The sequence below is a fragment of the Trachurus japonicus genome, chromosome 2 (genome assembly GCF_045865225.1).
Source record: "Trachurus japonicus isolate A0001 chromosome 2, Traja_1.0".
Taxonomy (NCBI): domain Eukaryota; kingdom Metazoa; phylum Chordata; class Actinopteri; order Carangiformes; family Carangidae; genus Trachurus; species Trachurus japonicus.
Window position 1 is genome coordinate 3,431,957 of NC_140908.1, and position 20,193 is coordinate 3,452,149.

The window sequence follows — 20,193 nt, forward strand, 5'->3', positions numbered from 1 at the left end:
AAAAAAGTTGCCTAACTGGTCTGACATATTATTGACTCTGCAGGCTCGGTTCCTTCCTCATTATCTGTCAAAGAGGAAGACTGCTGGAGTCGTGTTGTCCTTTAAGCAGATGTGTGTGTGTGTGTGTGTGTTATCTCATCCTGACTGCTCTGGCTCAACTTGGACTCTCCACTTCCTCTCTTCCTCTTCACACAGGCCTTTACCTGACCTCCTTCCCCCCTCCCTCCCTCTTTTCCTCCCTCCCCCCTCCTCATTCTTCCTTTCTTTCTTTCATCTCTTCCTGTGTCGCTTCCTTTGCTACACACACAAACCTCGTATTTATGTTGTTGTTTTCTTATCCTTTAATTCAGTCGAGTTGGTTCATCTTCAGTTTATTCTAAAATTAGGTTTTCCAGTTGGTTTACAGACATCATTCTTAAATCATCTGTGTTGCAGAAAAACACTGAATCCACTTCATTAAAGCACCAAAATAAACTAAAAGAAGGTTTTTGGTCGAATAAAATGACGTTTCTCATTCCTTCTTTCACTTCTCTTCCTCTTCCTGACTCATTCCTCCTCACCCTCCGACTCTTCCTCCTCTGCACTTATCTCATCCTCACTGGTTTCCTCTGCCCTCTGTTTACTCCCCTTCGCCCTCGTCCATCATCATCATCGTCTTCCTCCACCTCCTCTGACCAAACTTATCACTCCTGTCCTGTTTCTTCTGCTTCTGTGAAACATTAGACACACATGTTCCCGGTTTCATGACCAATAAAACTCTTTTTATTTATTTGAGCCCAGGATGGATAATATCATATTATTTCAGGACTTGCATCAATCCTAATCTAATTTTCTGCCTGTTATTATGCTGATGAATGTGTTTTTGTGTGCGTTTGTGTGTCCAGTGGAGTCGGAGGACGGGGCGGTGGTGTGCGAGCCGGGCTGCCTGGTTTTGGAGAGCGACTTCCTGCTGAGCGGAGAGCTGGAGTTTGGAGACTCGGAGATCATGGGTCTGGATCGAGAGTCCGGTGAGAGACACAGACACACGACGAGCTGTGTTTACTGTTTATTATACGAGGAGGAGGAGGAAGACACTGGGACAGTTTGGCTGCTCATAAACATTTAGCTCCAAGGCGTCTGTCAAACCTGCTCCTAGTGTTTGGTTTTCCTCTCCGTCTCCGTGTGTCAACATCTGCTGCTGTAGCACAGTCAGGCAGCGTCTCCAGATTTTTATTTTACCTTTATTTTACCAGGTTAAAGCAGAAGTAAGTTATATATTTGTGTTAATATAAGTCTTAAATAGTTATATCTTCCGACAGCAATCACTTACATAGAGTGTTTGGACCGAAACACGGGTCTGTCAGTCACTCTGCTCTGCTCTGAGCCGAGGAGAAAACATTTATCGTATCCTACAGTTTTTATCCAATGAGGAGAGAGAACGGCATGCAGGGCTGTGTGTGCAGCCAAGGGACGCCGTGAATGTGGCGACGTAGGGACGAGGACTGTTATGGTGCGTTCAAGGAAACTCGTATTTTTCCGACCGTGAAGTCGTACCAGTTCGATCTGGTACGAGTTCACGGGTCAGAAGTTACGAGTGGCCGTTATAGTGACTTTCACCGGTAAAACAGGTCGGAAAACCACGAGTGGGTTGCCTGAAACGCTACAAAGTCGTAAGTTGTGACTTGAAGCTGTAATTTACGATTTCAAAAGCCTGCCTGGAACGCAGCATTAGCGAAAACGACCGGACCACTTACTTCTGCTTTAAGGCACAGAGGTGTGCTTTAACTGCAGAGACTAAAACTAAAACATCTGTCCACTTCCTCAGGTATGACCGTCTTCTCTCTGAGCGTGGAGGACGACGACCCCTCGGCTCCAACACACTCCACTTTCCCAGCGTTTCTCTCTTGTAAAGGATGTGGTCAGCTGCTGGGAGACACGCCGCTGGGGGCCGGACTAGATCTGGGTAACTCTTTTTCTTCCTCTTCTTCTTCTTCTTTTTTTCTTTTTCTCCTTCTTCTTTTTCTCCTCCTCTTTCACTGAGCTGCACCACTCTTGTCTTCAAGAGGCAGCAGCTCAAACTTAGACTTTTATTTCTGGAGTCTCTCTTCAGGTCTTTCTTTTTTTTCATGCGTCTAAAACGATTCTCGTCCATTTAAAGATGTCGCCATCGCTCCTTTCTTTTCATCTGATTCTTTTTGTAAGGTGCCTGTAGTTCGAGGATTTTCACCTGTTTCTACTGATTTACATCGAGTAATAAGTATTTATTCAGAGTTTACTGCAGAGCTATTATCAATTATAGTTATTGATTGTTAGATAGTAAATTGTTGAATATAGATATCTTTAAAGCAGATATCAGTGGAATGTTTTTGTTAATATAAGTCCTAAATAGTCCTCTTTTCCGTCAGCAATCACTTACATGAAGTATTTCAGCCTAAACACGAGTCTCTCCGTCACTCTGCTCTGCTGTAACCCGAGGAGAAAATTTTCCTTGTGGGATACAAGTGTTATCCAATGAGGGGAGAGAACGGCATGAAGGGCTGTGTGTGCAGCCAAGGGATGCGCGTGAATGTGGTGACGTAGCACGAGGACCAATTGATGCCTGACAAGGGCGGGGGCTGCTAACTCATGGTGCGTTCAAGGAAACTCGTACTTTGTGTTTTTCCTTCCTGTGAAGTCATACCAGTTCGATCTGGTACGAGTTCACGGGTCGGAAGTTACGAGTGGCCGTTATAGGAAACTTTCACAGACAACAGGACGGTAAAAACACGAGCTACGGGTTACCTGGAACGCTACCAAGTCGTAGTTGTGACTTGAAGCTGTAACTTACGGTTTCAAAAGCCTGCCTTGAACACAGCATTAGCCGAAACGGCCGTGCCGATGATATCTGCTTTAAGATTCAGAATTACTTTATTTTCCCCAAAGGGAAATTTTTCTTTGTTACAAACTCCTGAATTGTAAGAGAAATCAACACAAAGTGAGATATACATAGATAAATAAAATATTATTTCAAATAAAATAAAACATTTCAAATAAAAAGCAGAATAAGAACAGAATAAAATAAGATAAGATAGAATAAGAACATAATAATGTTATAAGTGGTTTTTTTTTGTGAATGTGTGTGTCTCAGGTGTGGGTCTGGACTTGGGGGCGGAGCTTTACTGCCTCACCTGCGAGGAGGGCCTGCAGCACTCGGCCTCCGTCGACTCCCCTCAGCTGGAGGAGTCGGACCGATCCGTCGGCAGCGGTTCGGAGAGGAAGAGGAGACGCGCCGCGAAGACGGGCGCCGATGCCGACGACGCCGGCGCCGACGTCCCGGCGAAGCTGTTCACCTGCTCGCTGTGCGCCTTCACCTCCCGTTACTCCAACCACCTCAAACGCCACATGAGGATCCACGACGGGCAGAAGCCGTACCACTGCCCCGTCTGCCCCTACGCCTCGGCCCAGCTCGTCAACCTGCAGCGCCACGCGCGCACGCACACCGGGGAGAAGCCGTACCGCTGCCCCCAGTGCAGCTACGCCTGCAACTCCCTGGGCAACCTGCGGAGGCACCAGCGCATGCACATGCAGGAGCGGCCGCAGAGGAGGGAGAAGGAGAAGAGGCGAGGGCGGAGGAAAAAGGCCAGCGCCGCAGCTGAAGACGGTAAAACACAGCTGGGAAATTCCCACGCGTCCTTGAACTTGAAGTCTTCGTAATAAACAACTGAGTCAGAGTCAGAAACATCACACGCCCAAAGTCAGATGTGTGTGTTAAGATTTTAGAAAACACAGAGACCAGACTGTGAATGAAAGTGTGTGTTGAGGTTTGGGAAGTCAATAAAATCAAATTTAGGCTCATGATGAGGTTTTTAAACTTTATTTAAAGTGTAACGAGGGCAACACGAGCAGAAAAGAGGAAGCAACGAGGTGAAACTGACTGAGTTAAAAAATGAGGAAGGACAGCGGAGTGGTTGACTGCTCATCGACCGACTGAAACTGAGGAGAGAAGTTTAAAATTTAAAGGGATAGTAGCATTTTTTTAAAGTGGGGTTGTATGATCTACAAATAGCCCCTAAGTACTTTAATTGCAGTAGAAGACTCTCTGCACTCCTCCCGTTAGCAACGCCAGCCCGTAATAGCCCTGCCCAGTGATTTACAACATACAGTGTTGTGAATGGACCCAAAAAAAACGGCCTATTTTCGCGGCCTAAAAGAGGTTTTACGTGGAAAAAAAATACACAGTTCCATTGTTCGCTATAATATAATTTTTTCCAGCCCCTCAAAGTGCAGGAAAAACACAGTTTTTATTTGGACCTAACCAACTCACGTATCCCTCCGCCCAGGGTTAGCGCCCGCCGATCAGCAGTTGGTTAGGTCCAAATAAAAACTGCGTTTTTCCCTTCCCTTCACTTTGAGGGGCTGGAAAAAATTATATTATAGCGAACAATGGAACTGTGTATTTTTTTTTCAGGTAAAACCTCTTTTAGGCCGTGAAAATAGGCCGTTTCTTTGGGTCCGTTCACAACACTGTATGTTGTAAATCTCTGGGCAGGGATATGGGCTGGCGTTGCTAACGGGAGGAGTGTAGAGAGTCTTCTACTGCAATTAAAGTACTTAAGGGCTATTTGTAGATCATACAACCCTACTTAAAAAAAAAGCTACTATCCCTTTAACAGCTTTAATTCAGAGGGAAGTGAACATGGAGGTTTAAAAACAGCATCACGTCTTGTTCACTGTTCGGTCGTCTTGTATCAATAAAGCTTTATTTCAACTCTTTTTTTCAGTCGTGTCCGACCTGACGCTGCGTGTGTCCCAGGACTCGGGCTACCTCCAGACGCTGGGCGGCCTGGGCTCGCCCTCGGCCCCGCTGCCCGTCCTCCTCTTCCCCATGTGCTGCCGGCTGTGTGGCCTCACGCTGGACGACGCCGACCTGGAGGGGGGCGACAAGGGCGACGGCGAGGGGGAGGGCGACGGAGGACAGGTACGCATCATCATCATCATCATCATCGTTTCTAGAGATTTTTTTCAGAATAGTTTGTAGTTGTAGTTTGTTTTAAAATTATTATTACTATTTCGGTCCATTCAGCAGAACATAATAGATCAAATCAAATAGCCTTTATTGTCATTGCAACAGACAAGTGCAACGAAATTTGTGGTGCCACATCCATTCCAGGGCTAAAACATACTAAAACAAGCTATAAAGGACAACCTCAATGACACGCATGTACTCACACAAGAAAAAAATAAATAAGTCATCCAGTTATTAAAAATCAGTATTATAATAAAACCTGTAGGAATAAATAGATATTGCACAATAACATTAAGAAATACATATACATACAGTTTGGATTACAGGGTTAAGATAACGGGATAACACTGTTTTAAACATTGATTTGAACCAAACTGAGAGCAATACCTAAGATTAATCTAAGCAAGAGTCAACTTGGATTTAACCAAGCTAATAGATAAGAGCCTCCCATTGGATAATTACTGCATGGATGATGATGTTTCAGCTGGAAACAACTTATTTATCCATAACTGATGCAGATACAACCATGTTGGAAGACACATCCTGTGTTAATCTGTTTCAGAAGGGTCAAGTTATTGGCATCAAGCAAATAAAACATCTAAACAGATTGCTGAGACTTCTAAATTGAGTTAAGAACTGTCCAACGTACTATTAAAAACTGGAAGGAGAGTGGGGAACCATCATCTTCAAGGAAGAACGAGTCCAGACCTGAACCCCACTGAGAATCTTTGAAAAATTAATGCAACTCTGGACGAAAATAAATGCTGTGTCAGTGCAGAAGCTTATTGAAACGATGCCACAGCAAATGCAACGACATATTATTAATGTATAATACTCACTCATACATACATACTATACATAGCGATGGACTGGATCCATTGCAGCACCAAGTTTATTATTACACAAGTCAATACATTCATTCCTCATTAATAATTAATGTTTTTATCCTTGCATATCGTATTTTGGTTTTAACTTGTCATTCTACATAATTATCTTCAATTTTTACTACTACTTGGCTTTTGTTAATTGAATACTTAGTTTTAAACATGTTTTTAAATGTAGTGATTCATGTGTTTTTTAATTCTTTATCAAGGTTTTTCCATTAGTTTACGTCTCGTCTCGTCCGTGTCGATGTGTGACGGATGTTTTCATGTCTGTGTTTTCTCAGGTGTGTCGCCGCTGCTCCCTGGACCTCCTGTCTAAAGACGAAGCCGGCGCCCCCTGCAGCCCGGTGGCGGCGGTGGCGGTGGCGTCCCGGGGTTCGCGGCGAGGCCAACGAAGCACCAAGCTGTACCGCTGCCCACACTGCCCCTTCCTGTCGCACTACCCCAACCACCTGGCCCGCCACGCCCACACCCACTCGGAGGAGAAGCCGCACCGCTGCCCGCACTGCGCCTACACCTCCTCGCACCTCGACAACCTCAAGCGGCACATGCGCGTGCACACGGGCGAGAAGCCGTACCAGTGCCCGTCGTGCAGCTACGCCTGCGGGAACCTGGCCAACCTGCGGCGGCACGAGCGCATCCACTCGGGCGCCAAGCCGTTCCACTGCTGCGTGTGCGGCTACTCCTGCAACCAGAGCATGAACCTGAAGAGGCACATGCTGCGGCACACGGGCGAGAAGCCGTACGCGTGCGGCGAGTGCGGCTACACCACGGGTCACTGGGACAACTACAAACGCCACCAGAGGAAGCACGGACACAACACGGACAGCTGGGACAAGCACGCGCCCGGCAACGACCTCGGCTGGGGCAAGGACACTCAGGAGAGCCAGAGTCAGGGAGAGGAACACAGTTAGAGTGTGTGTGAATGTGCGTGAATGTGTGTGTGTGTGTGTTGTGTATACACTGGTGAACCTCCGGCTTCAGGTTGGAGCTAAACTCAGGTGCCTTCGATGGACTGAACGACTGTAACGCTGCACTGACTTTATCACGGGGCATTAACGTGTGACTTCACATCAGTGACATCATCAGGTTTCTCTCCTCCTCTGTATCTCAATCTGAAGTGAAATGTTTATTTTTTTTCTCTGTAGAGAATCTATATTTTCTAACGCGGTGGGTTTTTTCATTCGAGCAGAGTGGATCATCATCATCATTATCATGGTTATCATAATAGTTATCTTTGTTGTTATCACAGAGGCTTTAAGTGGATTTAATTAAGAGATCTCTTTTTATTTTCGTACAAATCTGGGCTCTACACAAAGAAAAAACACAACGCAGCCACATGTCGAAACATCGTCATCGCTTCTTCTTCTGAAAATCGACCGAGAGAAGAACCAAAATGATTTAATCGTGAGAGAACTTTTTATTTTTTATTAAATCATGAAATGTAACTCCAAAACACTCATGGTTCTTATTTACTTGAATTTGGCCTTGACACAAACGTCTGTAGATGATGTGAAGCCTGTGGATTGTTGTTTTGTTTTTTTATTATTTTATTTTAATAAGCTAAAGTCAGATCAAGTCCTGGTTCAGACAGCAGCTCTGGAAAAAAACTGTGAACTTATCAGACGTAGTAGAAACATAGAGAGATAGATTTATTTAGTGGGATAAAAACCAACGGCAGGACTTCTGACAGCTTTGATTTCATCACTGAATCCTCTGCACTTTGTGATACTTTGGAGAAAAAGCTCATGAATTTGACCTTTTCCTTTGAACTGCTGACGTATCACTGTGCTGATCCAGTGGGGTTTTTTTTTTTTTTTTTAAAGGGATTGAAGAGAAGGACACTCGACAGCAATGACATGTTGATTATACTCGCGATAAATAAATACTGATCACGTTGACTAGAAATCAATATTTCTTAAATGTTTTTAAACAGAATAAAAGTGTCAAAAGAAAAGACTTGAGTAGAAAAAACCTTTTTTGTCTCCTTGATTCTGTTCAGAGCTGCAGCTCACTTGATAACACTTGTGATGAAGACCATGAAAGCTCCAGATTACTGTGTGTGGCTGTTGAGTTGTGTAAATTATCTTGGCTCTAACTGTTTCTTTTGTAACTTTTAGACTCTTAGAAATCGATATTTCCTCTTTTTAGGAGAAGGTGCAGCAGCTTTGGATGTCTCTCTCTCTCTCTCTCTTTCTTTATCTTTCTGTGTTGTTCACGCTGCCTTCACGTCCTCCAGTAAAACCCATCTGATTGAAGCTACTTCCTCTTTTGCGTAGGAAACACCTGCTCCACACGCCCAGAGGTGGACGAGGCCTCGCTGGGTGGGACGACCTGCTGCTGTTGCTGCTGCTCCCAAAACCACGACCACGACGTGTCGTCCACAAACCTGCAGGAGCGTCCCTCAAGAATCGACCTCGACTCCAGAGAGACACACACACACAGACACACACACGATGCACCACAGCTCAGAGCATAGCACTAACAGATGGGTGGGTGAGGGCGAGGGCAGTGGACTGTGACAGACATTATCACGCCTGTATGTAAAGCAGCTGGAGTTTCTCTGTCTATGTGTGAGTGTGTATGTGGTTTTAATTTCAGAGGCGGCTGTAGAAAGCGACAGTAAAACACCTAAACCCATGGGTCTGGTGAGTACGGGGACAAATTTATCATCAGTTGTATTTATTTATGTATTTAATTAATTAACAAGACTTTTATACTGAAATCACTGCCTTTTATTATTAGAGATAAGTTTTTAATGAAGTTAAAATTGATAAAGTTTGATCGAGTCAGTAGGAGACTCAATCAAAGGCTGAAAAGAGGGTTTTTCATTTTAAAAGTCTGTGACTTCCTGTCATTTGAGCTCTAGTGCAGTTTAATGTTGTCTCAGTGTTTTGTGTTTAAGAAATATCAGAAGTGTTTGAATGAAAACGGCAAAAAAGTCTAAAATATAAAAAATTACGTCTACCTTTATTCTGAAGGATCTTTGATACAAACATATACCTTTTATTCTGAAGGAGCTTTAATACCAACATATATCTTTATTCTGAAGGAGCTTTAATATAAACATCAACTTTTATTCTGAAGGAGCTTTAATACAAACATCTACATTTATTCTGAAGGAGCTTTAACACAAACATCTACCTTTATTCTGAAAGAGCTTTAATATAAACATCTACCTTTATTCTGAAGGACCGTTAATACAAACATCTACCTTTTATTCTGAAAGAGCTTTAAACTAAACATCTAGCTTTATTCTGAAGGAGCTTTAATACAAACATCTACCTTTTATTCTGAAAGAGCTTTAATATAAACGTCTAGCTTTATTCTGAAGGAGCTGTAATAATATATAAAAACAGAAGAACAGAGTGCAGTAACAGGGCACCGATGTTCACAGACAGCAGCTTTTCATTTTGTGGTTTCTCGCTTCAGTTTTTTCTTGTGGTTATAAAAAAAAAAAAAACTTCTGCTTTCTGTTGAAATGGTGATCACTGAGCACAGATTAGATTTTAATCATCAACTCTTGTCATGTGTTTTTGCAACATCACAAAAAACTGACTGTGAAACTATTTGGGAGTGTAATGGTTGTTGTAAGTATTGTATTGTATTGTATTTTATTTTGGTATCACTTCCTGTCCTCACAGACCAAATCCCTGCCGAAGCCGTTCCCGGGGGACATTGTGGAGTATCCCAGGAACAAGTACTTCTCCCACTTCGCCGTGTACTACGGGGAGAGAGACGGCGTTCCCTACGTGGCTCATCTGACCTGCCGAGGTCGGTGCCCAGAAACAGACAAAACTCTACTTCCTGTTTTAGAATCAATCAAGTAGAAATGTGTCAGTCAGTCGGCAGATGTAAACCGATGACGCATGCTTCTCTGATTATGTTCTTATGAGTTTTGATGCTTCTCATCTTAGGAAAAGGAGAAGTCTTATTTAGTAGAAATGAATAGAAATATTTAAGATACAGGTGTTTTCATGCTCTTCTTCTTCTTCTTGTATCTGTGTGTTTGTCAGACTCGGACGCCAAGCTCCCGCTCTTCGGCCGAGCTCTGAGGTCAGAGGTCAAACTGGATCCACTGGAGCTGGTGGGGAAGAAATACAAGGTGACGCCCAAACACATTAAACGCACACATATACAGAAAAAATGGGGAAAGACCCCTTTAGTTTCTCTGATTTTACTATTTACAGGTATTTGTTTGAGTAAAACAAACACTTTTGTTTTATTCTATGAACTACTGACAACATTTCTCCCAAATTTTAAATAAAAATATTGTCATTTAGAGCATTTGTATTTCTAACAAAAATGTTCTAGTGTTTTCAGACCTTGAATAGTAAAAATAATGCAAAAAAAACAAGTTCATCATCATATTTCAACAACACAACGCTCATTTTTTAAACGTAGTAAGAGTTCAGAAATTAACATTGGTGGAAAACACTTATATTAAAGCTCCTTCAGAATAAAGGTAGATGTTTGTATTAACGCTCCTTCAGAATAAAGGTTGATGTTTGTATTAACGCTCCTTCAGAATAAAGGTAGATGTTTAGTTTAGTCCTTATTTATGTTAATATTTTAGACTTTTTTTTGCCGTTTTCATTCAAACACTTGTGATATTTCTTAAACACAAAACACTGAGACAACATTAAACTGTACTCGAGCTCAGACAACAGGAAGTCACAGACGTAAAAAATTAAAAGCTTCTTTTCAGCCTTTGATTGAGTCACTTACTGACTGAAATGTTCTAGTGTTTTCAGACCTTGAATAGTAAAAATAATGCAAAGAAAACAAGTTCATCATCATTTTTCCACAACACAACACTCATTTTTTAAACTTCAGAAACCAACATTGCTGGAAAACACTGGAATCGAACATGTAGAGATGCTGATTTATGAAGAACATTTGTCTCATGTGTCTCAGGTCAACAACATGCTGGACGAGTCGTTCTCGGCGCGGGACTTCCACAGCGTGGTGAAGCCGTCCATCGACGACATGATGGGCCGCGAGGTGACCTTCGACATCCTGTTTCACAACAGCGAGCACCAGGCGACGCTCTTCAGATACGGAGTCAAGAAGTCAGAGCAGGTCAGAGACTCGTTCACTCATTCACCTCCACCACCACGTTTCATTCATCACTCTGACACAGTGAACACCAGGATGAATAATAATAATAATCACCGATCAATAAACTGTCTGAGACATTAAAGGGATAGTTCAACATTTTGGCAAAGTGGCCCATTGCCATAATCCCTATAGTCATCGCAGTAGGTTTGTTACCTTTAATTGTCGGTGCAAGCTATTTTTAGAACGGCGGAGCAGAGCCGTGAGCTGCTCAGAGCTACGCTGTGAATGTGCAGGTCACAACTTGTCCACCAGAGCGTTTTGGAGTTGTTGGATTGTGTATTTGATGAGTTTGATGAGGGAAACCAAGAAATCCCATGAGCCTCCGTAGCGTAGCTCTGAGCAGCTCACGGCTCTGCTCCGCCGTTCTAAAAATAGCTTGCACCGACAATTAAAGGTAACGAACCTACTGCTATGACTATAGGGATTATGGCAATGGGCCAATTTGCCAAAAATGTTGAACAGGTAGAAGGTGATCAGTTCATGACGTCATCACGCTCATCGTCGCTGTGTATGTGTGTGTGTGTGTTCCAGATAGAGACAATTTATAAACACATCATGCCGGCCTGGAAGAAGCTGTTTCAGCAGAAGAAACTGTGAGAAAACTGTTTCACGCCGCGGCCTCCAGAGGGCGCCACCGCTCCTCAAACACATGTTGGATTTTCAGAATAAAATTCAGATATTTTTGAGACAAAAGTCAAAATGTTGTCACAGTAAAATGATCAGGTGAAGTTTTTTAATTTATATATATATAAAAAAAAGAAAATATTTTATTCCCAAAATGTCCTGATGCCAATAACATACAATGACATAAACAAGACAAATGATTGACAGATTGGGAACATTTTTAAACTAAAAACTGATTTTTTTATGTGGAAAAGTTTTAATATTTTAAAATGAAGTCATAATTAACAAGAAAAAGTCTGGAAATATATTCACTCATGTATAATTGTGGAGGAATGTAATTACACTTTGTTTAAAACTTGTACTTTCTCTCCTTTATTATTATTTTTTCTCTCTGTTTACCTTCATTAAAAATGTTTTTAACCCGACACAGATTTGAGAAGGAGTGAAGAAATGTTTCTGAAACATCCTGGTTTCATGAATCAAGTGTCTTTTTATTTAAATTCTCAGTTTTACCGAATTATTGATACCAGAGTTAAACCAGATTTATTTTAATTATCAGGTAAATGTGTGATAATAATCTAATTAAATCGTGTAACACTGACACAACAGGAAATGGAGCGTTTTATTGTGAAATCTCATTTTGGTGGAATTAGTCTCTGCAGGATTTTTGTTAGTTTTGTTTCCTCCCTCCTTTCCTTCCTTCCTTTCCTTTCTTCCTTCCCTCCCCTCTTACAGTCTGGGAGTCGCCCCTCCTCCCCCCGTATTCCCGTGTGTCTCCTTGAGCCACTTTATCAGGATGTCGTTGGTCTCCGCCGGTTTGTCCATCTGAGTCCAGTGTCCACACTCCTCGATGTGTCCTCTGCTCAGGTTCGGGACCTGACATCAATTCATTGATTAGTTAATTAATAGATAAATAATCACATGTCAGATTGATTAATTGAGTGATTGATTGATTGATTGATTGATTGATTAGTCGATCTAGATGCTTCTGTTCTCACCATGTTCTCCATTCCTTTGGACATGACCGGCAGCAGGACGGGGTCTTTACCTGCCGTCACCATCAGGGCCGGCATCAGCAGCTGACACACACACACACACACACTTAAGTTTTTCCTCTCCAGGTTGTGTTGCAAATCAAATATAGTCAAAATATAATTACATTACTCATTGTTAACACAAAATATTTCAAGTATCTTTTAATATATGACCAATTCTTATCCCCAGGGGAAATGTTTGAAATATTCAGGTCATAAATTGTCATCTATACCAAATATCTGCGTTTGTTTTAATCGCTTTTTGTTTTATTTTGCCATTTCTTTTTATTAAAAATGACACGCTAACATTTAAATTCCCACCAATTCAATGTTACATTAGATAAATGGACCAGTATCTGTGCATTTACCTTTATTTTTGCCCACATCTGTCAATTTTTGTGAAAGTGACGGTATTTAGGAATCTTAACGATCAATTAATTGTGCCGTTTAATACTACGATTAATTGAGAAAAAAACAAGTAATCGGGACATCCCCTAGTGACAAACCTTCGTATTAGGTCGAGAACACATCCACTTCCAGTCCGCGTCACTGTTACGATACCAGTTCAGAGGCCCCCTGTCACACACAGCGATGGTTGATGATAAATAACAAAAATACAAACAGGAACCTGCAGCTTTTATTTTGAAATTATGGCTTCATGGCATAAACAGTGTGTGTGTGTGTGTGTGTGTGTGTGTGTGTGTGTTCACCTGAAGCCGTTCTCCTTGTACCGGCTGACGTAGTACTGCAGGTCGGCCTCTGTCAACATGGAGCTCTTGGGAATCTGCTCGGGAAGCCCCACGAACAAACCTCCTGAAACACAACGTAACACAACGTTACACACAACGTTACACACAACGTTACACACAACGTTACACATACTACAGATGTTGTCTCTAAGTTGTGTGATATATATACGGAGCAGGAAGTCGTCCTCTGACCTCGAGCACAGACGCCTGCGGTGCTGAGGGACGGCCGCTGCGCCTGCGGAAGAAACCATGTTACCTATGCACACCTGAGAGATAGATCTGTGTGTGTGTGTGTTTGTGTTAACGCTCACTTCTTCACTACTTTTGGAAAAGAAAATCTTGAATGTTCTCTCCAGGTTTTTCTCCAGCTCGGCCTCTGCAGCGCCCTGCAACACACACACGTACCATTCAATAGTTCAATAGTCTTCAACACAACAGGAAGTGTTTCTGGGGACGCAGTAAAGCGAGGGACCGGTCTGGGGCCTTCATTTCTTCTTCTTCTTGATTTTAGAAGTTGTGCAGACAGCTTCCTGTTAGTGAGTTTGTTTGGTTTATTGTTGTGAGTTGTTTGGTTCTGAATTTGTTGCACCGTTGTGTCTCTGTGTGTTGATTTAAAGGCGACATATTATGGAAATATGACTTTTTGAAGGCTCTTTAACATATTTCTGGGTGTTTGTTTTGCCTTCCGGTCTCCAAAATGTGAAAATTGACAAAAAAAATCTGTAATTTTCAGGCTCCTGAGGTTGAAATGACGTAATTAGTTTTCAAATTTGGATAATACCAGTAGAAGGGGGCGGAGCCAGCAGTGGTTCATTTGCATTTAAAGGGACAGGCACTGAAACCAGCCGTTCTGAACAGGGCTGTTTTGGAGCTGTGATGTTTGATCCTTGCGGTATTTTGACCGCAGCATGTCACAGATATGTCTTTAAGACACCAGGGAACTATTTTCATTTGTGGAAAAGGGGGCAGAATATGTCTCCTTTAAAGCTGCATTGCTTTGAGCCCTCTGGGCCACCGTAGACTGTACTCACCGGCTTCTGGAAGAACACCTGGTAGTCGAATATGGGAATGTGCTTCACTTTCGCTGAAGGAGGAGTGGAGGGGTCGGCCGGGAACAGGGGGGTGTTCAGAGACGCCACGGCCCTTCACACACACACACACAGTATACCAGCTCACACTCCAGTCTGAATGTGTGTGTGTGCATGTGTGTGTTTGTGTGTGTGTGTGTTTACCTGACTCTCTCAGGAAAATAGCGAGCCATGTTCCAGACCACAGCGCCACCCCAGTCGTGACCCACCAGTGTGACCTGAGGGATGGACTGAGACACACACACAGTCTGGTTTGACATTTCCAATATTTTATTGTTTTCTATCACATAAAGTCATTGATCATTTGTGTGTGTTTGTGTTTGTGTAATGGTGCTGTAACTTACCAGTTTGTCCAGGAATGTGATTAAATCCTGGTAAAGCAACAGAAGCAGAGTTAGTAGGGGTGGGAAACTCTTACTGTCTCACGATTCGATTCGATTCTGAGTTTTGGGGCTACGATTCGATTCAAAATCGATTTTCGATTCAAAGCGATTTGATTCCTAATGATTTCTGCTTCAGTCTATCGGTGTTAAAGGATCCTCATGATCTACTCCAGTCTGCTTTGCAAGACAGAATGACTAAAGTGTCTTTTTCACATTTATTGAGTTTTAAACATTTGTCCATGCTTAGATGGAATTGTTGAAACTGTTGCATAAAAGCAATATCACATATTTCTTAAGTAACAAAATTAAAAGTGCCTCTTTATTAAAAAAAATAGTGTAGTTAACCATGCTGCCTTTTAAATTCTAAGGAGACGGAGGCCGACAGCCGATTTTGGGACATTTTATATCGATTCTGAATCGTATTAAATGAGAATTCTTATGTGAATCAATTTTTTTGGCACACCCCTAGTATGGAGGTAGCAGTAACACACAGGGTCATGAAAGGGTTAAACAGGTGTGTGTGTTTGTACCTTGCAGAGCTGCTCCTGTGAGTATTCCTCTATATCTGTAGGTGTGAAGATCAAACAGTTAAAGAGGTGAGGTATTTGTCGTCGCCTGTTTGTCTCTGTTTATTCTAATCTAGATAATGAGTTATGGACACGTGCACACACATGGGGGCGCTGTCGACTCTCCATAGCCCTTCATGTCCAGAGCCAGGACCCTGAACCCTGCAGCTGCCAAGGCCGGGATCTACCAGAGAGAGAGAGGAGGGGGGAGAACAACATGGTGAGTCAGCACAAGTTACCCATTGGTTAATTGTCATTCAGTTCACACGACTCCAAACTCATGGCTCACAATGGTTTGGTCCAACCAAGCTGTAGTGAACTGAATGTCTGCAGATAGAGAGCTTGATTCTCATTTCAAGCCATTTTTTTGTTAAAACTATAGCTATGTGAGTACATTTGAAAGAAAAGGGTTAAATGTATCCAAACAATATGATTATAAAGCTGATTCTACTTTAATTATCCTGATTGGTGTGTGTAAAAATGGTTTATATGTATACACTGCAAAAACTCAAAATCTTACCATGAATATTTGTCTTATTTCTTGTCAAAATGTCATTTCTAGTCAAACCAAATCTCATTATACCTAAAATATGTATAGTTATACATATACATACATAGTTGTACATAAAAAAAGTAGCTTGTTTTTAGACACTTTTTACTTATTTCAAGTCTATCTAATCTGATAGTGGAGCAAGATTTTCTTTCTTATTACAAGCACAAAAAACTTTTTTCTACTTATTACAAGTGAAAATTAGTTTGAAACAAGTGAAAATTATCTAAACACAAGTTCATTTTTTAGGTGATGAGTTTTATTTAAAGTGGAAAGAGATTAGTTTTGACTAGAAATAAGACATTTTGACAAGAAATAAGACAAATATTCTTGGAAAGATTTTGAGTTTTTGCAGTGTAGCCAGGGTTCTCCTGTTGATTTTAATGTGCAGCATGAATATGTTCTTCGTGACTAGTGCTTAGTTGACTGGATGCTCCAGGTTTGATTTCCGGGCGAGTTCTTACCTGGTGTCTCCAGGAGTACCAGCTCTCTGGGAAGCCGTGACACAGCAGCACCGGCGGTCCTGAGCCCATCTCCACGTAGTGAGTCTGCACACCGGGCTGAGACAGACAGACAGAGAGATGAGTTTAGGAGCTTTAGATGACACAAGGCAACACCTGAGTCCCACCTGTATGACTGACACTGCTGCTCCTGTTTACCTTGATGGTGACGTAGGCGTGCGACACCTCCTCGGGGCTGCAGCAGGGGGCGCCATCCTCAGCTCTGACAGCCTGCAGCACCAGGTAAAGGGATAGTTCAACATTTTGGCAAATTGGCCCATTTAATAGTCGGTGCAAGCTATTTTTAGAACGGCGGAGCAGAGCCGCGAGCTACTCAGAGCTACGCTACGGAGGCTCATGGGATTTCTTGGTTTCCCTCATCAAACTCATCAAATACACAATCCAACAACTCCACAACGCTCTGGTGGACAAGTTGTGACCTGCACGTTCTGTTCTTATCTCATAGCGTGGTGAATGTGCAGGTCACAACTTGTCCACCAGAGCGTTTTGGAGTTGTTGGATTGTGTATTTGATGAGTTTGATGAGGGAAATGTGAAAGTACCATGTGCCTCCTAAAAACAGCTTGCACCAACAATCAAATGAATATAGGGATTATGGCAATAGGCAAATTTGCCAAAATGTTGAACTAATCCTTTAACATGTTAACATCACTCATTATAACACCGGTCTGCACCTGGACTCCGGTAAAACCGGCCAGTTTGTCCAGAGCGGCGTCCAGACTTTGCACCAGCACGGCCTTCATCCCCGCCGCCTCGGCCGCCTTCACGCCGTCCTCATCGGTGTCGAGCCACACGGCCTGAGGGAAGAAGAGGATCAGGTCATCATCATCATGTCATGGTGAGTCACCTGATCCCAGACAGGTATTTATTATTAAAGGGATAGTTCACCCAAAATTCATTATCTACTCACCCTCATGTCGACTAAGAGCTGTGAGAATTTTCAGAGTCCTCCGTTCCTTCTCTGAGTTACGGGGGGCTGCGCGCAGCAGTATTTGTCCATATAATGGTTGTCAATGGATACCAACTTTCTTCGTCCAGAAAGACACACAAAAAACATCCAAATACCTCCATAGTGCTCGTCTGTAATGTCCCTCTGGTATTGAAGCCCCAACATGAGAAATTGTTCCACCGGTCAATGCAAATCACGCAAGGTTTGCACGGACACAGGAAGAGCAGTGAACTGAGACACTGGGAGCTTCCGCTACAAACAAGCTTAAAATATAGACTTATTTAATTTTTTTCGGAACAATTTCTCATGTTGGGGCTTCAATACAAGAGGGACATTACAGACGAGCACTATGGAGGTATTTGGATGTTTTTTTGTGTGTCTTTTTGGACGAAGAAAGTTGGTATCCATTGACAACAATTATATGGACAAATACTGCTATGCGGACCCCCCCGTAACTCAGAGAAGGCACGGAGGACTCTGAAACTTCTCACAGCTCTTAGTTGACATGAGGGTGAGTAGATAATGAGTGCAATTTGAATTTTGGGTGAACTATCACTTTAACCATCTGTTCTTCTTCACCTGCTGTGACGTCGCTCCCAGCTGCTGCAGGGCGGAGCTGAACATGGCGGGCTCCGGGACCCTGTGACCTGTGCGGCAGGACTGGAGGACCAGGTCGAAGTTCCCCTGCAGCTGAGCAAGAAGGTGGGCGGGGCCATCTCTGGCGGCGCTGTCATCGACCCAGTGATTGGCCAGCACGGCCGTGAGTAACCCTGAAGGGAGGGGGGAGGGGGGCGGAGTCGGAGTCAGTGGAACACAACATAGATACACATATACTGACTAGATGCCATGTTCCCAGGCAATTCTATTGAGTGGAATACGTCAACGCGGCCGCCATCTTGGTCAGGGCAAAGCCGTGTCTACTTACTGCATCAGTCAACAGAGGCAGAGGTCTATCAACCATTAAAATCGCCATAACTCACTGAATATTCAACCGAAACCGCTATATGCAAAGAGGAAAGAGAAATGTGCAATAATGAGTGTGTTGCTGTATGTAAAGAGTAATGTGCAATAATGGGTGTGTTGCTGTATGCAAAGAGGAAAGAGAAATGTGCAATAATGAGTGTGTTGCTGTATGTAAAGATAAATGTGCAATAATGGGTGTGTTGTTGTATGTAAAGAGGAATGTGCAATAATGAGTGAATCTATTAACGCTGGCTTTTAACACGGATGTCAATTTGTGTGATTTCCATTGTTAAAAGCTGGTGTGATGATCCATGCGTTTTACAGATTTTCATTGAGAAAAAAAAAAAGAAAATCCATGTATTTACTGCGACTACCGAAACCATGGAAACGCAAACATAAAATTCCACCGAAAGAGCAAAACCGGCACACACCCCGTCCCAAGATGGCGGTACTATTGACGTACGCTGAGAAGCAGAAGGCGGCTTCTAGTCAGTATATACGTATATCTATGAGTGGAATAGGTGTGTATGTGTTGGTGTGTACTGTTGTGTTGTTGTTGTGTACCACTGCGACGCAGACACGCAGCCGTCCTCAGTACGGCCGGTTGGACGTCCATCATGGCCGCCCCCAGCGCCTCCATCACGGTTTTAACCGACCAATCAGGCGGCAGAGTGACGCTTCTGGCCTGCGCCTCCTTCACACAGTCCTCCTCCATCACTGGGATCATCTACACACAAACACACACACACACACAGTAAATACACACAGTCTTAATGATCCAACAGAGGAGGCAGACCCCCCCTCACTCACCTGAGAAAGAGTCACCTGCCCCCTCTCCGCCTTCATCATGGCGCCATCGGCTTTCGACGCCACACTCCGCAGAAAACCCCTGAGAACAACAACACAAAGACGACAACAAGTCAACAACAAACATGGCTGCCAATGAAATCTCTAGAACCATGAGGGGAAAATGATAATTCCTCTGGGTTTAAACATGAGAGATGTTTATCTTTTCTTTTAGCGTGTAATTATGCACCAGAGGGTTGTTTACCATGTGACTAACAGTGGTGTAACTGTAACTGGCGTTTGTAGTAGAACAGGAAAGGTAAAAGCATGACCAAAAACACGGAACTAACAGGGAAACAGTACAGTGTTGTGTCACTCTCTTCATACAAGATCCATTCACAGGCGTCTGGTTACTTTTGGCCACATAGTTTCTGTGCACCTGTCGTCTAAACTCACAGTAAAATAATCACATGCAGATTTAATGACAGGAAAAACACAAAATATCTGCATTTTTATGTGGACTTTAAAATAAAATACAACACCTAATTTTTTACAGTGTGGAGATGTTGCATGTTGCATAGTGCTCCTTACCCCGGCAGCTTGTGCAACTCCTCCAGCTTGTGGAAAACTGCATCAGGTCGTGAAGAGACAGCAACTCCCCAGAAGTTGAACAGGACCACTTTGCAGTCAGCCATGTTGTCAGAGTGTGACTGAGAGCAGCTGTGAGGCTCTGGTTTTGTTCAGGGTTCACTGTGGCCTCTATACAGACTCACAGAGAAGCTCCGCCCACTTATGCTGCAAGCCAACACTTGACACAGAGACAATTGACACTGTCTCTCTGGGTCAGAGGGTAAATATCCACCTACAGTTTTATGATTCATGCATCAAACAAATCTAATCTGATCTTTTGTATTTGCAAACCTTAACCCAGCCTCACAGATTTACTGCTACTGCAAAACTCCATAAGTACAAAGTATAAATAAAATGTATAA

At 42.9% G+C, this 20,193-nt stretch overlaps 3 protein-coding genes across 4 annotated transcripts in view; 2 read left to right on the forward strand and 1 right to left on the reverse strand.

Moving 5' to 3' along the window:
- Nucleotides 1–20,193, forward strand: part of znf513b (zinc finger protein 513b) — a 179,990-nt gene that overhangs the window by 960 nt on the left and 158,837 nt on the right. The window contains exons 3-8 of one of the 2 annotated variants that reach the window (XR_015037482.1): nucleotides 885–1,007; nucleotides 1,805–1,942; nucleotides 3,107–3,619; nucleotides 4,740–4,936; nucleotides 6,153–7,864; nucleotides 7,905–8,026. Coding sequence is in view for 1 of the 2 variants with exons in the window: in XM_085795828.1 (XP_085651954.1) it covers nucleotides 885–1,007; nucleotides 1,805–1,942; nucleotides 3,107–3,619; nucleotides 4,740–4,936; nucleotides 6,153–6,782 (1,601 nt within the window). In the remaining variant the exon portion in view is untranslated. Of the gene's footprint in view, nucleotides 1–884; nucleotides 1,008–1,804; nucleotides 1,943–3,106; nucleotides 3,620–4,739; nucleotides 4,937–6,152; nucleotides 7,865–7,904; nucleotides 8,027–20,193 lie in introns of those variants that run through there. The other variant, XM_085795828.1, reaches the window with a different exon arrangement.
- On the forward strand, nucleotides 8,345–11,727 carry plaat1l (phospholipase A and acyltransferase 1-like). The gene is made up of 6 exons (XM_085795904.1): nucleotides 8,345–8,360; nucleotides 8,470–8,516; nucleotides 9,513–9,642; nucleotides 9,885–9,973; nucleotides 10,786–10,950; nucleotides 11,521–11,727. Exons 1-6 carry the CDS (start codon nucleotides 8,357–8,359, stop codon nucleotides 11,584–11,586), a joined length of 501 nt encoding a protein of 166 aa, XP_085652030.1. The 5' UTR covers nucleotides 8,345–8,356; the 3' UTR covers nucleotides 11,587–11,727.
- On the reverse strand, nucleotides 12,085–19,913 carry ephx2 (epoxide hydrolase 2, cytoplasmic). Its single transcript, XM_085795811.1, has 18 exons — nucleotides 19,793–19,913; nucleotides 19,226–19,304; nucleotides 18,980–19,142; nucleotides 18,032–18,222; nucleotides 17,178–17,300; nucleotides 16,643–16,714; nucleotides 16,448–16,543; nucleotides 15,539–15,617; nucleotides 15,398–15,432; nucleotides 14,829–14,855; nucleotides 14,629–14,714; nucleotides 14,428–14,539; nucleotides 13,708–13,782; nucleotides 13,589–13,631; nucleotides 13,358–13,460; nucleotides 13,154–13,223; nucleotides 12,612–12,692; nucleotides 12,085–12,489 (listed from the first exon to the last, which is right to left on the reverse strand). Exons 1-18 carry the CDS (start codon nucleotides 19,894–19,896, stop codon nucleotides 12,343–12,345), a joined length of 1,686 nt encoding a protein of 561 aa, XP_085651937.1. The 5' UTR covers nucleotides 19,897–19,913; the 3' UTR covers nucleotides 12,085–12,342.

What these genes read in the sequence shown, in the direction of transcription:
- plaat1l (XM_085795904.1), top strand. An exon ending in CACCTAAACCCATGGGTCTG is followed by an intron (nt 8,517 to 9,512) that starts GTGAGTACGGGG and finishes CTGTCCTCACAG; the next exon opens with ACCAAATCCCTGCCGAAGCC. An exon ending in GGCTCATCTGACCTGCCGAG is followed by an intron (nt 9,643 to 9,884) that starts GTCGGTGCCCAG and finishes TGTGTTTGTCAG; the next exon opens with ACTCGGACGCCAAGCTCCCG.
- ephx2 (XM_085795811.1), bottom strand. Translation starts at nt 19,896, where the DNA reads ATGGCTGACTGCAAAGTGGTCCTGTTCAACTTCTGGGGAGTTGCTGTC. An exon ending in CCGGTTTTACCGGAGTCCAG is followed by an intron (nt 16,715 to 17,177) that starts GTGCAGACCGGT and finishes CTGGTGCTGCAG; the next exon opens with GCTGTCAGAGCTGAGGATGG. An exon ending in CCAAAGGAATGGAGAACATG is followed by an intron (nt 12,490 to 12,611) that starts GTGAGAACAGAA and finishes AATTGATGTCAG; the next exon opens with GTCCCGAACCTGAGCAGAGG.